Source organism: Chlorocebus sabaeus, chromosome 10 (genome assembly GCF_047675955.1).
Source record: "Chlorocebus sabaeus isolate Y175 chromosome 10, mChlSab1.0.hap1, whole genome shotgun sequence".
NCBI lineage: Eukaryota > Metazoa > Chordata > Mammalia > Primates > Cercopithecidae > Chlorocebus > Chlorocebus sabaeus.
Genome location: NC_132913.1, coordinates 111,387,360 through 111,408,115, shown reverse-complemented (window position 1 = coordinate 111,408,115; position 20,756 = coordinate 111,387,360). Strand labels below are relative to the sequence as shown.

Genomic DNA, 20,756 nt, shown 5'->3' with positions numbered 1-20,756 from the left:
ATGATAGTGTGTGTGATCTGAATACTCCATCAACTGGCTGTTACCCTGTGTCTGTCTGTCTGTCTGTCTGTCTGTCTCTCTCTTTCCCTCCTTCCCTCCCTCTCCGCCCCCTACCTCCCTCCCTCCCTTCCTCCCTTTCCCCCTCTCCCCTCAGGCCTCCTTATTCCCTGAGACACAACAATATTGAAATTAGGCCAGTGAATAACCCTACAGTAGCCTCTGAGTGTTCGAGTGAAAGGAAGAGTCACATGTCTCTAACTTTAAGTCAAACGTTGGAAATGATTAAGCTTAGTGAGGAAGGCACATCAAAAGCTGAGACAGGCCGAAAACTAGGCCTCTTGCACCAAACAGCCAAGTTATGAATGCAAATGAAAAGTTCTTGAAGGAAATTAAAAGTGCTAATCTAGTGAAAACATGAGTAAGAAAGCAAAACAGTCTTATTGATGATGTGGAGAAAGGTTTAGTGATCTGAATAGAAGATCAAACCAGCCACAACATCCTCTTAAGCCAAAGCCTCATCCAGAGCAAGGCCTTAATCCTCTTCGATTTTTTGAAGCCTGAGAGAGGTGAGGAAGCTACAGAAGTAAAGTTTGAAGCTAGCAGAATTGGCACATTAGGTTTAAAGAAAGAAGCAGTCTACATAACATGAAAGTACAAAGTGAAGCATCAAGTGCTAATGTAGAAGCTGCAGCAAGTTGTCTAGAAGATCTAGCTAAGATAATTGCTGAAAACAACTACATTAAACAATAGATTTTCAATGTAGACTGAACAATCCTTTTGGAAGAAGATGCCGCCTAGGACTTACATAGCTAGAGAAGAGAAGTCAGTGCCTGGCTTCAAAGCTCCAAAAGATAGGTTGACTTTCTTCTTGGGGCTAATGCAGCTGATAACTTTAAGTTGAAGCCAATGCTCATTAACCATTCCAAAAATCCTAGGACCATTAAGAATTATGTTAAAGCTATTTTGCCATGTGCTCTATAAATGGAACAACAAAGCCTGGATGACAGCGTTTCTGTTGACAGCATGGTTTACCGAATATTTTAAGCCCATTGTTGAGACCTACTGCTCAGAAAAAAAGATTCCTTTCAAAATATTATTGCTTATTGGCCAGGAACGGTGGCTCACGCCTGTAATACCAACACTTTGGGAGGCCAAAGCCGGCAAATCACTTGAGGTCATGAGTTTGTGACCAGTGTGGACAACGTGGCAAAACCCCGACTCTACTAAAAATACAAAAATTAGCCAGGCATGGTGTTGCACATCTGTAAGTCCAGCTACTTGGGAGACTGAGGCATGAGAATCTCTTGAGCCTAGGAGGCAGAGGTTTCAGTGAGCTGAAATTGTGCCACTGCACTCCAGCCTGGGTGATGGAGTGAGACTCTGTCTCAAATATATACATATATATATACACACATATATATCTACACATACACACATTTGTATATATATAAAAATGTATACCCACACACACACATATATATATTTACTTATTGAAAATGCACCTAGTCACCCAAGAACTCTGAGGATGGAGACATACCAGGAGATTAATGTTGTTTTCATGCCTGCTAATACAACACTCATTCTGTAGCTCGCGGATCAAGGACTAATTTCAACTTTCAAGTTTTATGATTTAAAAAATATACTTTTGCTGGGCACAGTGGCTCATGCTTGTAGTCTCAGCACTTTGGGAGGCTGAGGTGGCAGGATCACTTGAGCCCAGGAGTTTATGACCAGCCTGGGCAATATAATGAGACCTTATCTCTACAAAAACCTTAAAAAAGTTAGCCAGGTATAGTGGTACGTGCCTGTAGTCCCAGTTACTGGGGAACCTGAGGTGGGAGGATCCCTGGAGCCTGGGAGGCATAAGTTGCAGTGAGCCATAATTGTGCTACTGCACTCCAGCCTGAGTAACCGAGGGAGACCCTGTCTCAAAAAAAAATTTTTTTGTATAAGGCTATAACTGCCATAGATAGTGCCTCTGATAGATCTGGGCAAAGTAAGTTCAAAACCTTCTGGAAAGGATTCACCATTCTAGATGTCATTAAGAACATTCATGATTCTTGAGAGAAGGTTAAACTGTCAATATTAACAGGACTTTGGAAGAAGTTGATTCCAACCCTCATGGACAACGTTGAGGGGTTCAAGCCTTCAGTAACTGCAGATGTGGAAATAGCAAGAGAATTAGAATTAGAAGTGGAGCATGTAGATGTGACTGAATTGTTGTAATTTCATGATAAAAGCTGAATTTATAAAGAGTTTCATATGCATGGGTACAGAAAGTGGGTTCTTGAGATGGAATCGACATCAATGAAGATGCTGTGAACATTGTTGAAATGACAGCAAAAAATTTAGAATATTCCATTAACTTAGTTGGTGGGGGAGCAGCAGGCATTGAGAAGATCGACTCCAATTTTGAAAGAAGGCCTTAATCTTCTTCAATTTTATGAACCCTGAGAGAGGTGAGGAAGCTACAGAAGTAAAGTTTGAAGCTAGCAGAATTGGCACATTATGGGTAAAATGCTATTAAGTTGCATTGCATGCTACAGTGAAGTCTTTTGGGAAAGGAAGAGTCAATCGATGCAACAAACTTCATGGTTGTCTTATTTTAAGAAGTTGCCACAGCCACGCCAACCTTCATCACCGACCATCCTGATGGATCAGCAGCATCAACACTGAGGCAGGACCCTCCACCAGCAAACTGATTACCCCTCGCCGAAGGTTCAGATGGCCATTAACTATTATCCCTCGCTGAAGGTTCAGATGGTCGTTAACTATTATCCCTCTCTGAAGGTTCAGATGGTCGTTAACTATTATCCCTCTCTGAAGGTTCAGATGGTCGTTAACTATTATCCCTCTCTGAAGGTTCAGATGGTCGTTAACTATTATCCCTCACCGAAGGTTGAGATGATTGTTAATTATTACCCCTCGCTGAAGGTTCAGATGATCATTAACTATTATCCCTCACTGAAGGTTCAGATGGTTGTTACCTTTTTTTTAGCAATAAAGTATTTTAAAACTAAGGTATGTATGTTGATTTTTAGACGTAATGCTACTTCACACTTAACAAACTATAGTGTAACCACAACTTGCGTATGGGAAACCAAAAATTTGTGTGACTCACTTTGTTGCGACATTTGCTTTGTTGTGATAAACCTGCAGTATCTCTGAGGGTTATAATAATCTCTGTGGTATGCTTTTTTTTTTTTTTTGGAACAAAAAAACTGACCATTTCATAAACATTTTCTTGGGACGCCAGGTCTTCATAACTATTTGTAATTATTATATAAGCTATTGAATTACTCTGGCATTAACCGATTTCATTTTTTAACATATTTTCCACGTTTTTGCTCCTTGGATAAGGCTTATATGAAGTTTTTTAAATTTGTAGGTCTTTTTTTATTCTACTAAATAATTTTTATAGAACCAATTTCCAATCCTGGAATTCCTTAATCAAAGTTTATCATTAGTGGTGTTGTCATTATTATTATTGGGCATTTGTATTTATTTCTCTCTATATTGGAGCAAAATTCTTGCCCAAGAGTTAGTTCTAATTTACAATTCTGACAAAGAAGTATAAGAGCCCTAGAAGTGGCATTTTGTTATTGTTTTGAGTTATTCATTTGCTTTCCCTGCACAGTAGTACATTTTAAAAACATTTAAATCTGCAATATTTAACATAAGAAAGAATCAATTTGGGAATTTTATTTACTTGGAAAATAAATGAATCATCTACAGTGCTGAACAATGATAAAGTGATGGGGCCAGGTGCAATGGCTCACACCTGTAATCCCAGCACTTTGGGAGGCCAAGGCGGGTGGATCGCTTGAGGCCAGGAGTCCAAGACCAGCCTGGCCTACATGATGAAACCCTGTCTCTACTAAAAATACAAAAATTAGCCAGGCATGGTGACACGTCTGTAATCTCAGCTGCTCGGGAGGCTGAGGCACGAGAATCGCTTGAACCTGGGAGGCAGAGGTTGCAGTGAGCTGAGCTTGCGCCAACTGCTCCAGCCTGGGTGATGGAGTGAGACTCTGTTAAATAAATAAATATGTAAATAAATAAATAAATAAATAAAGCAAGTAAGTGATGGTAGTGGCATGCATACCCTGTAAGTTATATATACAACATAGTCATATGTGGAGATACGTTTTCTCATTTGTTCCTGGAATATTTTGCAGCTGTAAGTCCTTGTTTCTCTAATTGAAAATGCAGAGGAGATAGATGGTAGAAGCCCTCCATAGGAATGGTAGCATGGAGAGGTTTGGAAAACATTTATTAGGCTCTGAAAGCAATGACACAGTTCCTTTCTAAGGACCTTCTGGAAAAATATCAGACTATTGTTTTAAAACAACTTAAAAATAGAGCTTGGAAAAGAATGAACACATTTCTAAGGTTGTGGTTTTAAGGAAAGATTTCTTTTTTCCAGATTGATGTGGTCCTGGAATATAAAAGAAAATCTAGCCATTAGAAAAAATAGGCAGAATAAGCAGCAGGAAAAACATTAGATGAGTTTATGTAGGTGTAAAATTGTCAAAATATTAAAGGAAAACATAAGCCATTTTATCTTAGTGGAGAGAGTGGTTTAGACATTCAGTCTAGACAGAACATATTGTGATTTCTACAAAAACAATACCATCTGATCTTGACACTTTAGTGATTAGATGGTTTATTTATTTATTTATTTTTTGAGACGGAGTCTTGCTGTGTCATCCAGGCTGGAGTGCAGTGGCGTGATCTCGGCTCACTGCGAGCTCTGCCTCCCGGGTTCACGCCATTCTCCTGCCTCAGCCTCCCAAGTAGCTGGGGCTACAGGTGCCCGCCACCATGCCTGGCTAATTTTTTGTATTTTTAGTAGAGACCGGGTTTCACTGTGTTAGCCAGGATGGTCTCGATCTCCTGACCTCGTGATCCACCCGCCTCGGCCTCCCAAAGTGCTGGGATTACAGTTTATTAATATCATCCTAGACTTTTAAATAGTTTGCTCCTGTAAATATTACTAAACTGTATTATGATGTTGCTTTCAACTTACTGAATAGTAGATTTTACTTCCAATTTACTGGATAGTAATTTTTTTAGTCTGGAATTTGTTGTATTTTAAATAAGTGGCCCAACTTAAAACTATTTTTACAACCATTTGGTAAATATTCTGGACATAATACAAAATGCATTCATATGTTACTCATAGAAATAAGCATCTCTGTTTAATAGATAGGGTACAATAGTGTTAAGGGTTAAACTTAACATTGGTCTGATTTAACTTTGGAAGAGGAAGGGTCTGGTTTGAAAAGGGTTGGAAGGGAATGCCAGGTGAAGGTGTGAAGACAAAGCTAGCGCCAACCAGCCAGACCAGTTGCCTCATTTAGAACCTGATTCCCAGACAAGGAGGGCCTTCTCTCAGCTGGGATGTGACTGACAGTTTTCAAAGAAAAAACCCCAGGAGATCGTGGAAGTCTTGACAGTTTCCTAGTTTATTAGTTGAGTCCTAGCATGGGTCCAATTTGCGCCAACCAAACTGTATGCTGATGTTTGTCTTCCAAAGGAAGTAATATTGTGTTCAAAATGCTGGAGTCTAAGTAGGTTCGATTTTGACTTTGGGCCAGTTTAAGTATTCTAAAGCTGTATGAAATTAACGTTAGACTTTTCCAGGTTAAATACTTGGTTGGAAGAGACAACCTTTAAGATTTTCTTCTCCCAGCAGAGTTCACTGATGTCTGAATTGTGCCCGCCCCCTTTCCACGAGCACCGAGGAAGAGCACATGCCACTGGCAGCTTTGAGCCACCTACACATTCATGACCCAAGATGCTGGGATTGATTTGAAGAGGTTTAGGACGTGTCAGCATTCCATTCTTCCTTTGACCTAAAAAAGTCGAACACACAGGCACCTGGCAGGTTTACTTTGTGATTGTACAAATGAAGCCTGTGAGTGTGAAGTGGTGCTACATGAATCCTTGATCTCCAGGTGCCTTGGCCTTCGTCACTGTGTGTTTGGAGGTGGAGGAGAATCCTTGAACAGGGTTAATGCTTAGCAGGAAGTTGGCCTCTTGTTTATTGCAATGGTTTTGGCTTCATCCCCTATGTCGGAATATATCCATAAACATTCTGATTTAAGTAATATGGAATATAGTCAACATACTGCAATAATAAATTGGTTGTTCGTGTCTAAGGATCATCATTGGATGGAAGCATCCACTGATTCTTTTAGATGAAGAAGTTATGCCGAGATGGCATCCATCCTGTGATCTGCCCAGAAAACACTGTCTAGAGAGAAGAGTTCTTGGTAGGGTGGGGAGGAAGGCAGATTTAGGGCATAACCTGAGCTGGACATATTTGGGGAACGTGAGGATGACAGCTCTCTGGGATGCAGGCTCTGGGATGGGGAGTCATAGGCACTAAGGTTGTCAGTTAAATCTGGATTCGAGACAACCACTGGTGGGTTCTGAGCATAGGAGCACTGTGATCCAGGTGGCTCCCTGGGAGAGGTAGCTGGGGGTCAGCACACTGGAGATGGAGCAGAGGGAGGCAAGAGTCCACTACTCCTGTGAGAGCAGGCTGACTGCTGTGTGAAAGATGGGACCTAGACTGTGATAGTCATGCTGAGGATGACAAATGAGAATGGCAAACGTGATATATAGGAATTATTGTTTACTTCTTAAAAAACAAACAGTGACACCATTAACACACCCAAAAGGAATGAGCAACAGCCAGGTGTGGTGGTACACACCTGTTGTCCCAGCTGCTCAGGAGGCTGAGGTGGGAGGATCACTTGAGTCCAGGAGTTCGAGGCTTCAGTGAGCTATGATCACACCACTGCACTCCGGGAGACCTTGGGTGACGGAGTGAAACCCTGTCAAAAAAAAAAAAAATCTTTCAAATATCCTCAAATATCTATACATATCTTTTAGTTTGAATTAGGATTTAACTAAGTCTACATATTTTAATTACTTGATAGACCTCTAAAATCTCTTTAATCATGGGTTTGTCTTTCCTCTCTATTTTTTTTTCCCTTGCAAATTATTTGTAGAAGAAAGTGAGTCATTTCTCTATGGAGTTTCCTGCAGTCTTGACTTTGCTGAATGGTGCTCAATATGTTCCCATGTCCTGTGTATTTCCTATCAATTGGTTGGTGAATCTAGAGGATTGATCCAGTTGTGTTAGCCCTAAGCCTTGTTTCTATCCAGTTCACATACAGAATAGTGTTAATCTCACTGTGGTGCTAAGTCATCTTATTTGTTTGGATAAATAAAGATCAACTACTAGTTTTACTTTAATCATATATAATCATGTGTACAGATCTTGGGTAGAGTTGGACAGGTTCTAACAAATACATATACCCGTGGTCACCAACACCCGGAGCCTTGCCGTTCCCCTAGGAAGTTTTCTTTCTTCCGGTTGCATTCAGTCTTCCTCTTACCCCAGAAGCAACCACTATTCTGATTGTCCCTCTGCTCTCTGACCAGTTTTACTTGTATTTTTTGTTGTTCTGCATCAGTGATTTTAATAAAGAAAAACAGGCTTCCGAGGGAAGATAACCAGGCCCACTGGTCTGCAGTCCTGTAAACAAAGTGATGTGATGCTTAGCTGAAGGCGAGGATAGCCGCTGTAGAGAGTACCTTGTGCTCCGTACGGTTCAGCCGCTCTGTTTTAAGCAAAGATAAGCCTTGCCCATCTTTTTCCCTTGAGGAGGGATGCATCCACTGAGGCAAGTGAAAAGTGAAAAACCCCATTTTTCACCAGATGGTTTTACTTTGAGCTCCATTTTCTTGTCAGGATCCTGCACCAGCCATGCCTAGTGAGACTTTGTTTTATTGCAAGGTTTCCCACTGCCAGCGTGGTCATACACAACGGGGCACTCTTCCTCCTGAAAGGAGAGGTGGCTCTGGAGGTTACATGCAGCTGTGCAGGTTCCACCCTGCTCTTCTCTTGGACAGCGACCCACGTCCCTTTCTGGGATGCGTTTTCGTGTGCTACTGAAAATCATCTTTCCATGTAAATGTTTTCTGGCATACTGCACATGTTATTAACACTTCCTCCTTAGGAGTTTCTGTCACGTTTCAGAAGTTCTGTCTATGTTTTGGCCACCAAGGAACATCCCTTTGCCATATACTGTGCAGCTCTCGTGGGTCTGTGGCCGCGTAGGCCCAGCCTGCTGGGTGCGGTGGGTGCTTCCTGATCCCCCCGGGCACTCTTGAGCAGCAGGTCACTGGTGTGCTGGCCCTGTTGGATATCCAGCTGCTGATGCTTCTTAAAGATCTTCTGAAAGCCTTCAAATCGCATACCTGTTGTCTTTGCGCATTTTCATGTTTGCATTGAAAATATTTCTTCAAGTTTGATTTTGCGTTGAATTTTTGCTTACAGCCACCAGCTGCACAGCTTTCCTCCCGTGTGAATGAGGACGTGGGGACTCAGGTGGTAGTCCCTGACGAAAGTCTTATCATGCCCTTCATTGCCACAAACAAATGGTCTCCGCCTTGTGCTCGCATAGGTCTGGCTTGCAGGCCTTGTGGTAATTGGCACTGCGTCGAGGAGGGAGTGGATGAACCTCCTGGGAAGTGCTGTGGTCAGGGGATGTGAGGGTCTCCCTGGTCTCAAGGGTCAGGGAGGACACTGCCTCCAGGACACGCTACTTATGCATCCCACCATCCAGTTTTACTTGGCCTCAAAACTGGAAACATATGGTATCAATACTTAGGCTTCATGTATTTTAGGTTAAGGGTGTAAACATTTATTCAGCTCCTACTGTATGGCAGAATCTACATTGCTGTTAGAAATATAAAAATGGGTCAGGTGTAGTGACTCATGCCTCTTAATACCAGCACCTTGGGGTCCTGAGGTGGGAGGATTGCTTGAGCCTGGGAAGTCGAGGCTGCTGTGAGCCATGATTGAACCACTGCACTCCAGCCTGGGCCACAGAGTGAGACTGCATCTTAAAAAATAATAAATAAAAACCGGGTGTGATGACTTATGCCTGTAATTCCAGCACTTTGGAAGGCCAAGACAGGCGGATCACTTGAGGTCGGGAGTTCGTGACCAACCTGCCCAACATGATGAAACCCTATCTCTACAAAAAAATACAAAAATTAGCTGGGCTTGTTGGCAGGCGCCTGTAATCCCAGCTACTTGAGAGGCTGAGGCAGGGGAATCCCTTGAACCCAGGAGGTGGAGGTTGCAGTGAGCCGAGATCGTGCCACTGCACTCCAATGTGGGTGACAGAGCGAGACTCTGTCTCATCAATAAATAAATGAATGAGAAATATAAAAGTGATTGTCACAGAGTTGGCAATGGGGACAATAAGCTGGTTATGAGTACAGAGGCAGAGCGGGGCGATCACCCGTGGAGTCCCCGGCGTCCTAGGGATGCAGGAGACGGAGAGGCCTGGCACCCAGAGGCCTTGAGAGTGCAGGAGCAGGAACCGCAGGGCTCCCATTGTTTCTCTGAGGTCATAAACCCGAATATTAAACTTTGGCTATTTTGGTCGTTTGTCATTTTCCTGCATGTGCACAGGATTTCCTCATCACCCTATGCGTGTTCCGATGAAAAAGATCCCCAGAGATGTTGTGTGGAATGATTTCCTCCGGGGGGCAGAAGGCAGAAAGCCATGCCCAAGCCTAAGCCTGCTGTGTACTCCCGGTGTGTGTGGCGCCTGTCTCCATACCACTCCTCCATGAGCCGCTTCCCACTCACAGCCACCACCTTCCTCTTGGCCCAGGCGGTCAACCACCAAGTGCACGCAATTTGTTTTTTACCAAGAAAAGCAGTTAACAGTTCTGTTTTCTTTCTATGTCATTATGTAATGAACTTTTTTTTTTTTTTTTTTTTTTTTTTGAGACGGAGTGTCACTCCATAGCCCAGGCTGGAATGCAGTGGCGTGATCTTGGCTCACTGTAAACTCTGCCTCCCGGGTTCACGCCATTCTTCTGCCTCAGCCTCCCAAGTAGCTGGGACTACAGGCACCCGCCACCGTGTCTGGCTAAATGTTTTTTGTATTTTTGGTAGAGATGGCATTTCACCTTGTTAGCCAGGATGGTCTCAATCTCCTGACCTTGTGATCCACCCGCCTGGGCCTCCCTTTGTGCTGGGATTACAGGCGTGAGCCACCGCGCCCGGCCGAACATTTTCATATTATTAAAATGAGTTGAAATCCTTACTCCTAGGTACTGCATAACTTATATCATCATACTTTATGTGACTATATATAGTATGTATATGTATATGATGTGCATATATGATATGCTATATATGTATCTGTATATAATATATATGTTATACTATATATACTATATATGTATGTGTACATATATGTATATATTTGTCCAGTTTGTCCGGTTAATTTTATAAGGTCAGTTAGGAAATAGTATTAAACAAATTTTAAAAATTAAGTTCTCATGGAACACAAAAGATAAAATTATTAAAAACAACTCCATTTTTCCTTTTCTTTTCTCCACAGAACCATCCGGGTATGGCTGAAAAGAGACAGTGGTCAATACTGGCCCAGCATTTACCACACAATGGCCTGTAAGTAGCTGAACTGTTCCATTTGAGAGAAATGTCTCTAATGTTATTGATGATTTAAATTTCAAAATATCGACTGGATACGGTGGCTCACACCTGTAATCCCAGCACTTTGAGAGGCCAAGGTGGGGAGATCACCTGAGGTCAGGAGTTCGAGACCAGTCTGACCAACATGGCGAAAGCCCGTCTCTACTAAAAATACAAAATTAGCTGGGCGTGGTGGTGTGTGCCTGTAATCCCAGCTACTCAGGAGGCTGAAGCAGGAGAATCACTTAAATCCAGAGTGGGAGGTTGTAGTGAGTTGAGGTTGCTGCACTGCACTCCAGCCTGGGCGACAGAATGAGACTCTGTCTCAAAAAAATAAAAATAAATAAGTTTCAAAATGTCTGATTAAATATTGCTTCTAGATTTCAAAATGAGTTTCTTAGTTGCCTAATACCTCTGACAGGCTCTAATAAACTGCAGGAAAAGTCCTTTTTTTTGCAAAGGAAGTTGAGTCTATGGCTTAACTGAATTAGACTTGAGCAAAACTGAAAAAAAAAATAGGAAAATGAACATGTTCTCCTCAGTTTTTCTTTGTCTTAACTTGGCCAACTTATATTAGTAGTAACTTTGTCCTTTGTAGTAGCCAATATCGACACGAAGAAAGGACTGTGCCCTCCATAGCGTCATGACTACCTTTGCCCAACCTTTTCACCAACCTCTGGACTATTGAGAGACATGGTCCAAGGTACAACACATTCTAAATAGAGAATTTTCTCAGCAGTCAGGTATGTTCTGTAAATAAATCTGGATGATGAAACTTCTGCTTGGAGCCTTTAAAGCAGCCCTGGAGGCCAGGCGTGGTGGCTCATGCCCGTAATCCCAGCACTTTGGGAGGCCAAGGCGGGTGGATCACCTGAAGTCGGGAGTTTGAGACCAGCCTGGCCAACATGATGAAACCCCATCTCTACTAAAAATACAAAATTATCCTGTAATCCCAGCTACTCAGGAGGCTGAGGCAGGAGAATTGCTTCAACCCGGGAAGCAGAGGTTGTGGTGAGCCGAGATCACACCACTGCACTCCAGCCTGGGCAACAAGAGCAAACTCCATCTCAAAAAAAAAAAAAAAAAAAAAAGAAAGAAAAAAAGAAAGAAAAAAAAAAGCCCTGGGATGTACTGACATAAAGTGACACATAAACTTTAGCCCTTGATGTGAATCTTAGCAGCATCACCATCCTTACCTCCTGCTTCTTTTCTTCAACCGTTCTTGAAAAGAAAGCCATGTAGACAATGCCTGGACGTCACCAAAGTTCAAGCAGGGAGTCAACTCCGTTATGCCAAGTAGCCAGATAGAAGGCCTCCGTAGCTGCTAATTTCCTTGAGGCTTGGTCCTTAATGAGTGATTTTCCTCAGTTAAGATTTTTAATACACAGAGGACCCTCCCTAAGAAAAGAAAAAAGACTTCAGTGCATGCTTGATGGTTTGTTACTGAAGACCATTATCAAGTTTTCCAAAGAAGAGCTCTTGACAGTGGTCGCAGATGCTGCTGATGCTGTCCACTGCTTTCTTAAGAGGTATTCCAGGGCTGTGGAGTTTGTTATAAAGACAGAGCAGCCCGTTATTCAGCAAACTACATCTCATCAGCTTGAGTCATCCTTTCAGGCACCTCTCTCCTCTGGTAGCATTTTCTCCTTTATACATATGTTTCATTGTGCATGCAGCATTTAGATCCTGTAATAATTTTCACAAAAAGTTCGTAGTTTATTAGGGTTTTTTATTTTTCTGCCTTCTACCAACAGCCTGAGCAGGCTAGCCAGCTTCTTTGTCTTGGTAGTCACTCAGTGAAATTGAGAGACCTTCTGGAACCCTAGTATAAAGATAACTATTATGAAAGGAACAGTAAAGCTTTATAATGCATAGGACATTTGAAGACTTCTTGAAAACCTGATCATAATTTATTGTGCCAAGCAGTGGCATCTCTTCTGTTACCCACGTCTGCATGTACTGTGGATGCATAACCTTGGTTCTCACACTAAATTCTCACCTTGAGATATGAAGTAACAGACATCTTAGTGAAGGTGTTTATGGAGCCTGTCTGATAAATTTACTTTGGAAATTTTAGCAGCAGGGTAGAGGTAGGTGGGACATCCTGGGCCTCTGAGCCCACCTGTGACCCAACCTGCCCTATTCTCCCAAAAAGACTTGTTAGGCTAATTCCTTACTTTCCAGTGACCCAGAGATAGATCTGAGAGCTGGAAGTAGCAACAGCCTGAGGAACACATATCAGTGCAGGGAAATGTTTTGTTATCATGGTGGAAAATGTTGTTAATACTGTGGCTGTTATGCTTCCCACTCTTCCCTTCCTTCATAATTAGCTTTTTGGTCATAGCTTAATCTCCCTGAGTCCTTAATCTTGAAGTTCATTCTCATTAGAATAGAAACAGAGACTGAGATGGATTTTGTCCCATATTTAGTTCAGTTACTTCTTGACTTGCATTTCCCCCAAATAATTTAGTACAACTTTCTGATGAATTTCTCTCCCAGGGCACCAAAACCTTAGCAGTAGAAATGTGTGTTCTCTCTTGGCTGTTAGATCTCGAGCAAGTGGCGGTGGATCTCTCTGTCTTCATCCCTTTCTAACTTGGCTTAACTGTCCCCTCCTGAAGGAGCTTCTAGCTCAGGAAGGAGGAATTTGAAAGAACAGACACAGCTTTGCAGTGGGTAGTTGACACCTGCATGTTTGTGTCTGCACATGTTCAGTGTGTTACTTCTAGATGCTTCTTTATTGCTTCTATTTGGACCTGTATCTGCTGATAAAACTGCAGGTACACCACAAGAAGAAAACAGAGTGAACGAATTGTGAAAAATAACTGCTTGTCTGTTTTAGAATGACTTTTTATTTCAAAATTAAATTTAGAATACGAAAAGTAGAATGCCATGTTAGTTCTAAAAGCTATCTGCAGATTATCCAATTTAGGATGTCTTAGTGGTTATATCCATCAATTTAAACTTTTTCCTGTGACTTGACAGAGTGATCAATAAGCCAAGCCTTATTATACTGCTATATGCAGTCCAATTATGTTCTTTCTATAACATTACCTCACATAAAAAAAAAGTTCAGACTCTGCTTTAGCTGAAAAAAATGGTAACTCTTGGCTTCTATCTTTACTGTGTATTTCGTGCCTTTTTTTTGGTAATATAGTTTTATGAAACCATCACAACAGCTATGCAAGGCAGATAATACTTTTACCATTTTGTGAACAAGCAAGCTGAAGTTAGAAGGGTTAAGTTGATTTCTTGTCATTGGAATTCCAATCCATGTTCATCTATGACTCCAAACCTATGCTTCCCACCACAGTGATGGGTAGGTCCACAAACTTTTTATGCAAAGGGCCAGACAGTAAACATTTGGACTACGTGGGCCAATCTCTGTGGCACTTACTCAAGTCTGCCTTCCTAGCATGCAAGCAGTCATAAATAAGACATAAATATGGCATGTGAGCAATCATAAGTTATACATAAATGTAGCATGCAAGCAATCATAAATGAAAGGTCTGTGTTCCAAAGGAAAAAAAAAAACTATTAACAAAATATGCAGTCAGCTGAATTTGGCCCTGTGGTGTGATCCAAAGTTTTAAACATTTGATTTTGGACTGCAATGATGGCTTTTTAAAAGTTCATTGACTTCGTTGGGCACTGTGGCTCATGCCTGTAATCCCAGCACTTTGGGAAGCCGAGGCAGGCTGATCATTTGAGATTGGGAGTTCGAGACTGGCCTGGCCAACATGGTGAAACCCTGTCTCTACTAAAACTACAAGAATTAGCCTGGTGTGGTGGTGGGTGCCTGTAATCCCAGCTACTCAGGAGGCTGAGACCGAGAGTCGCTTGAACCCAGGAGGCGGAGGTTGCAGTGAGCTGAGATGGCACCACAGCTCTACAGCCTGGGTGACAGAGCGAGACACCATCTCAAAAAAAAAAAAAAAAGAAGTTAACTGATTTGAAAGATGATTCCTGTTTTGCTTTATATCCAAACCCTCCCCTTCTATATTACATTTATATTGTTTATCTCAATTAGAAACCTCCTTTCCAGGGAGCCAGGATATCACTATATAATACAAAACAAACTAAGGAAACCCTTTTTTTCTTTTTAAATGTTATAATTGTCTAGCTTCATAAAATTACCCAGCACTTCGTAATTTTTACACAAGATTTTACATATTTATGTTGTTTGTTATAGGATTGGGCATTAAAAAAATTGAAGCTTAAAACTAATGCATTTAGTGCCATCTAGAAAGCAAGCAAAAATGATGACAGTGAATCTCTGAACGCATCAAAGCATGATTTGATTTGTCAAAGATAAGTGTGCATGGTTATTAAAGAGCATTTTGATAGTATAAAGGTATGTATATCTATCTTTGTGGTCATAATTCTTAAACTGGATTGTTCTTTTCATCTCAAACATCAGTATGGCGGATAAGGAGTATACAGGCTCATAGTCAATTCTAATTGTTTTGTGCACAATTTCAGTACGTACCTTTCAGAGTCAACTACGCAGTTCTTGGATGCAACTGAAACAGTCTCTATGGTCTGATCATGCAGTTAGCTATGTTTTCGCTTTGGGGTACAATCCAGTATTGTAGTTTACTTCCTTTTGTGAGGATATCGGCCTACGAGAGAGAGAACTTTAAACTATATTCAAATGGTGACTTCATTTAAAAGATGTTTTTTCTTTTACCTTTTTTTTTTTTTTTATTTTTGAGATGGAGTCTCACTATGTTGCCCAGGCTGGTCTCAACTCCTGGCCTCAAGCAATCCTCCTGCCTTGGCCTCCCAAAGTGCCGAGATTATAGGCATGAGCCACCATACCCACTCGTCTTTTACAAGAAGTTCTATTCCAAAGTAAATTCAAATTTGTTTGTTTTGTTTTGTTTTTCCCTAGCATGCATTTCCTTGTTTTGGTTCTTCCATTGCTAACTAAAATTCTTTAGGCTGAAACAAACCCAAATATATATTTTTTCAAATGTTCCAATTTATAAATCACTTTAATTCTAATTTTTGGTAAAAGACAATTTAGAATTTCTCCTTTCTGAAACTCATTCTCTAGCCTGTGATTTCTTTAAGCAGGTAGGTAGAACATGGAAAGAGTGTTTACATGAGGAGAGGCAGCTGTTCTCCCAGTCACATAAGACTGCTATGGACAAGGAAACCTGTCTGCACTTCACAACTCACATTTGCCATATATCTGCACCTCACATATGCTCACATATGCCATAGAATAGGAATTCTGGTGCTGGGAACCCATCTTTGCACAGATTCTAGCTACTCTTTGACATTTGATGGGAAGGGTGGCAGGGGCGGGATGACCTCCTGAGTGTGTGGGCAGCAGATCACACACTGCAAGCCCTGGTCCCCAAGGCTTGCCAGACGACAGGTAGGACTTTCAGTCAGATGAAACTTCGTGCTGGCTCGCTTCACCCAGCATTATAGAAATAACTGAGAAGATTTGTGAAAATAAGGTTTTAAACTAAGGCAACAGAGAGAACTTTAATAACATTTTCAATTTATGTAATTTTTAGAAAACATTTTTTCTCTCTCTCTGTGAACCTAAACTGTATAGTTCTTAATCAGTCACTTTGAAGAATGACTTAAAGTGCTTAGCTTTGCTGGTAATGTGCTCTTTGTCTTTCTGGCAGCTCCTTGCTCTGCTATGGCTTACCATCATGACAGCAGACGGATATTTGTGGGCCAGGATAATGGAGCCGTAATGGTAGGTAGCTTTTAGAATGTATTTATTATTTTCTTTATATTGACCTCCCATGTCCCTTATTGGCCAGTTAACTTTGGATTAACAATGGATGCTTGATTGTTTGGCATGAAAAATGTTTAATTTAGGCCAGGCGTGGTGGTTCACATCTGTAATCCCAACATTTTAGGAGGCTGAGGCAGACAGATCACTTGAGCCCAGGAGTTTGAAACCAGCCTGGGTAACACAGTGAGACCTCATCTCTACAAAAAATCAAAAAAATTAGTTGGTAGTGGTGCATGCCTGTGGTCCCAGCTACTTAGGAGACTGAGGTGGGAGGATGGCTTGAGCCCAGGAGGTCAAGGCTGCAGCTAGCTGAGATTGCACCACTGCACTTTCACCTGGGCAACAGAGGGAAACCATGTCTCAAAAGAAAAACAAAAAAAGTTTTAATTCAGTATAGATATTAGGTCAAAAATGGATTAAATTGTTGCTTCATTTTAAACTAGTTCCTTGGAACTCAGAATGCTGTTGTAATTGATAGCTGGATGCTCAGGCTGACCCACAGATCATAGCCTTCATAGAGTGAATATGTCACCTACAGCAGTCCCCATCCCTCAGCTGTGATGGTGGAGAGCCTCTGTGTGTGTGTGTGTGTGTGTGTGTGTGTGTGTGTGTGTGTAGCCATTCAGCCAGCAGCTCACAGAACTCTTTAAGGCAATACTTCTCAAACTATCTTTGGTAAAGGACGTGATATTTAAGTTTTAGTCTATTATAGATTGGCATTTTTGTGGGTCGAATTGTATGCATATATTTATTTTTTCTTAATTGAAATATAACTTATATAACAATTATATTTACCATTTTAAAGTATATAATTCTGTGGTCTTGTAGTATATTCATAAGATTGTGCAACCATTACCATTCTCTAATTCCAGAATATTTTCATCACCCCTCCCTGCAAAAAAATCCCATACCCGTTAGCAGTCCCTCTCCATTGCCCCTTCCCCCAGCTCCTGGAAAGCACTAATTTACTGAATGCAAGGATTTGCCTATTTTAGACACTTTAGATTAATAGACTCATACAGTATGTGTGGCCTTTTATGTTTGTCTTTCACTTAGCGTGATGTTTTCAAGGTTCATGCCTGTTTGAATTAATTCATTCTTTTGGCCGTGGAATAGTATTCCATACTGCACTTGGTTTATCCCTTTATTAGTTGATAGACATTTGGGTTGTTTTCACTTTTTGGCTATTATCGATAACGTTACTATGAAAATTCATGTACATGTTTTTTGTACGTATTCCGGTTCTCCAAATCCTTGCTAACACTTGTCATTTTCTGCTTGTTTTGTTTTGTTTTGTCATCCTGGTGGATGTGAAGTGGTACTAGATTGTGGTTTTGATTCGCCTCTTCCTAATCACTAGTAATGGTGAGGATCTTCTTAGGTCATTTATATCTTGTTGGTCATTTATATCTTCTTTGGAGAAATATCTATTTAAGTCCTTCGCCCATTTTTAATAGAGTATTTTTAAATTGTTGAGTTGTAAGAGTTTTTTCTGTATGTTAGATACTAGACCCTTATCAGATATATGTTCTGCAAATATCTTCTCCTAAGAGCTGCCTTTTTACTTTTTTATTTTTAAAGTTTAGTGAAGTCCAATGTATCTTTTTTTTTTTTTCTTTTTTTTTTTTTTTGGCTATTTAAGCTTTAGATACCATATCTAAGAAGCCATTGCCTAATCCAAGGTCATTTATACCTATAAAGATAGGTATAAATCAAGATTTACACCTGTATTTTCTTCTGAGAGCTTTATAGTTTAGCTTTACATTTAGATCTTTGATTTATTGTAAGTTAATTCTTATATGTGGTATCACAGAGGGGTTCCACATTTATTCTTTTGTATGTGGACATCCAGTTATCCCAGCACCGATTGTTGAAAAGACTATTTTTTTCCCATTTAATTTTCTTGGCATCTTTGTCACAGAGCCAGCCGGCAGAGAGCCAGGGAAGTTTCCAGAAGTCAGTATCCAGAAGACCCAAGTGGCAAGGATCTCTGTGCATCAGAGGACTCAGAGGAGGTTATAGTGGCTTGCTGGTGGGGGTGATAGGGAGCCACCCTAGGGCGATTGGAGAAGTGGGCAGAGGCCACCAGGTCGTGCAGGGTGTTGTAAGTCTGGGTAAAGCTTTAAATTTTAATGTAATTGCAGTGAGAAGCTGTTAAAGTGTTTTCACAGATGAATAGCATGATATAATTTACATTTTTCAAAGGTCCCTCTAGCTGCTGGGTGGAAAACGGATTGAGGGGCGGCCAGAGTGGCGGTGGGATAATCGGGCTCTTTTGGCGGTCTGGGTGAAAGGACAGTGGCCGTGAAGAAGGACAAGTGGATGGACTTGAGATAAGTCTTGGAGACATCTGAGATAAGTTGACTGTGTAGAGGAGAGGAAGAGAAGTCGGGTGACAGCCAGGTTTTTGGCTTGAGCAGTTGGGTAGGAAGTAGTATTGTTTGCTGAGAAGGGTAAGGCTGGGCTAGGGAGGCAGTTAGAGGGAGGGGGACAGTGAGAGCCAGCCTCGTTTGAGATACCAGTGAGCTTCTGACTGGCCATGTGAAGTTGGCGCAGGATAAACAAAACTGGAGCCCCAGAGAGGTCTGGGCAGAGGACATCATCATCAGGTCATTTTTCAAGCCACAAGAATGATTGAGTAGCTGGGGAGGGAATGAAAGAAGTCGGGGCCCAGACCTGAGGCCTAAATAATGACAGTGTTTTGGAGTGGAGTCGAAGAGGAGGCCAGTCAGGGAGGAGGGGAAGTGATGATCCTTGAGTGTGACTTTAAGGGGCCCAGACCACCTTATGTAAGCTGAATTTCCTGACCTTGCATAGTCACGCCTGTCATTGAGGGAACTTAACTAAAATACAGATTCCCCAGCTCTATACCAGACCCAGAGCTTCAGAATCACTAGGGAGGGACCTGGGGATCTGTGTAATAAGTAGCAAGTCCTCTAGGTGAACCCAAGGATCAAGTGCTTTAGGGAAACCACATGGTTTCGCTAAAACCATTGAGGAGCAGGAACAGGTTTCTGGTTTTTCTCAGCTCAGAAATGTGTAGCAGGCTTTGAAGGGACAAGGCTGAAAGTACAGGTGCCAGTTAGCAGGCGGCCTCTGCATCCCAGTGTGAGATCGTGAAACACCGGGGTGGGGAGGAGAAGAGGCTGTGGATCGTGAAACACCGGGGTGGGGAGGAGAAGAGGCTGTGGCCTCAAGAACTGTCTGGGAAGCAGGGCTGGGTGTTTGAATAAAGGTGCGTGTTGAAATAGAGAGCTGCTTTAAGATGACTTTCAGGTTTCTAGCCAGGAGTTAGCTGCTTCAGAGACAGAAAAGATGCTGATCTTTTTTGGGGAAAAGTGATGAGTTAAGTTTTGAGAACTGAACTTGGGTGTGTGTGCCTGAACCTCAGGGTTTGGTCTGGGCAGGGGTTGGGAGTTCCCTGAACGTAGACGTCAGTGGAAACTACAACGGTGGCTGCCGTGAACTAGACAGAGCTGGTAGATTGAGAAAAGCAGAAGGCCAAGGTCACATTCCTAGGGAAATATTAATATTTAAAGAAAAGCCAGAGGGCTGGGAGCCTAAAGGAGAGACAGGAAGAATAGGCAAAGAGGGAGGAGAGCCAGCCAGGACAGTGCAGCCACGGAAGCCAGAGGGCAGTGAGTTTCAGGGAGGAGGTGAGTAAAGGTGTCAAGGGCAGGAGGGAGAGGATGAAATTAGGCCTAGGCAGTGCTCTTGGGATGGCACTTAGAAGGCAGCTGCTGATAACAAGAAGAGCCTTTCCGTGCAGTGGGGTAGCCCTGGTGAGCCATGGACTTGAAGTGTGACTGGGAGATGAGGGAGCCAGAGAGCCTGAGGGTAACCAGGTGGGCTGGTCATTAGAGAAACTTTTGGCTGAGAAGGGGACAACGAAAGTAGAAGTATAGTTATGAGAGTTTCTTTTTTTTTTTTTTACTGAAAGCAGCAGCCTTGGACCAGGTGTGGTGGCTCATGCCGATAATCTCAGCACTTTGGGAGGCTGAGGCAGGAGGATTGAGCCCAGGAGTTGGAGACCAGCCTGGGCAATATAGTGGGACCTCGTTTCTACAAAAATTAAGAAAATTCGCTTATTGTGGTGTCATACCCATGTAGCCCCACTACTCAGGAGGCTGAGGTGGGAGGATCACTTGAGCCTGGGAAGTGGAGGTTGCAGTGAGCAGAGATTGCACCACCGCACTCCAGCCTGAATGGCAGAACAAGACCCTGTCTCAAAAGAAGGAAAAAAAAAAAAAAAAAGAAAGAAAAAGTAGCAGCAGCCTTGATGTAAGGGTCAAGAAGAAAGATCCAGTAGAAGGGACAGGCTCCCTGCCCATGCAGTTCACACAGCAGCGGGCGGCAGGCGAGGGTGCTGGAAATGCATGACACAGTAGTGAATGCCAAAGCTCTCCATTTTAGCCTTCAGTAAATGTTATGGGAATATCATGATGATGTGCATGC

General features: G+C 42.1%; 1 protein-coding gene across 1 annotated transcript in view; it reads left to right on the top strand.

Annotated features, from left to right (window-relative positions):
* Window positions 1-20,756, top strand: part of WDFY1 (WD repeat and FYVE domain containing 1) — a 68,877-nt gene that overhangs the window by 16,811 nt on the left and 31,310 nt on the right. The window contains exons 2-3 of the mRNA XM_038001459.2: window positions 10,446-10,513; window positions 16,186-16,259. Coding sequence (XP_037857387.1) covers window positions 10,446-10,513; window positions 16,186-16,259 — 142 coding nt within the window. The remainder of the gene's footprint in view (window positions 1-10,445; window positions 10,514-16,185; window positions 16,260-20,756) is intronic.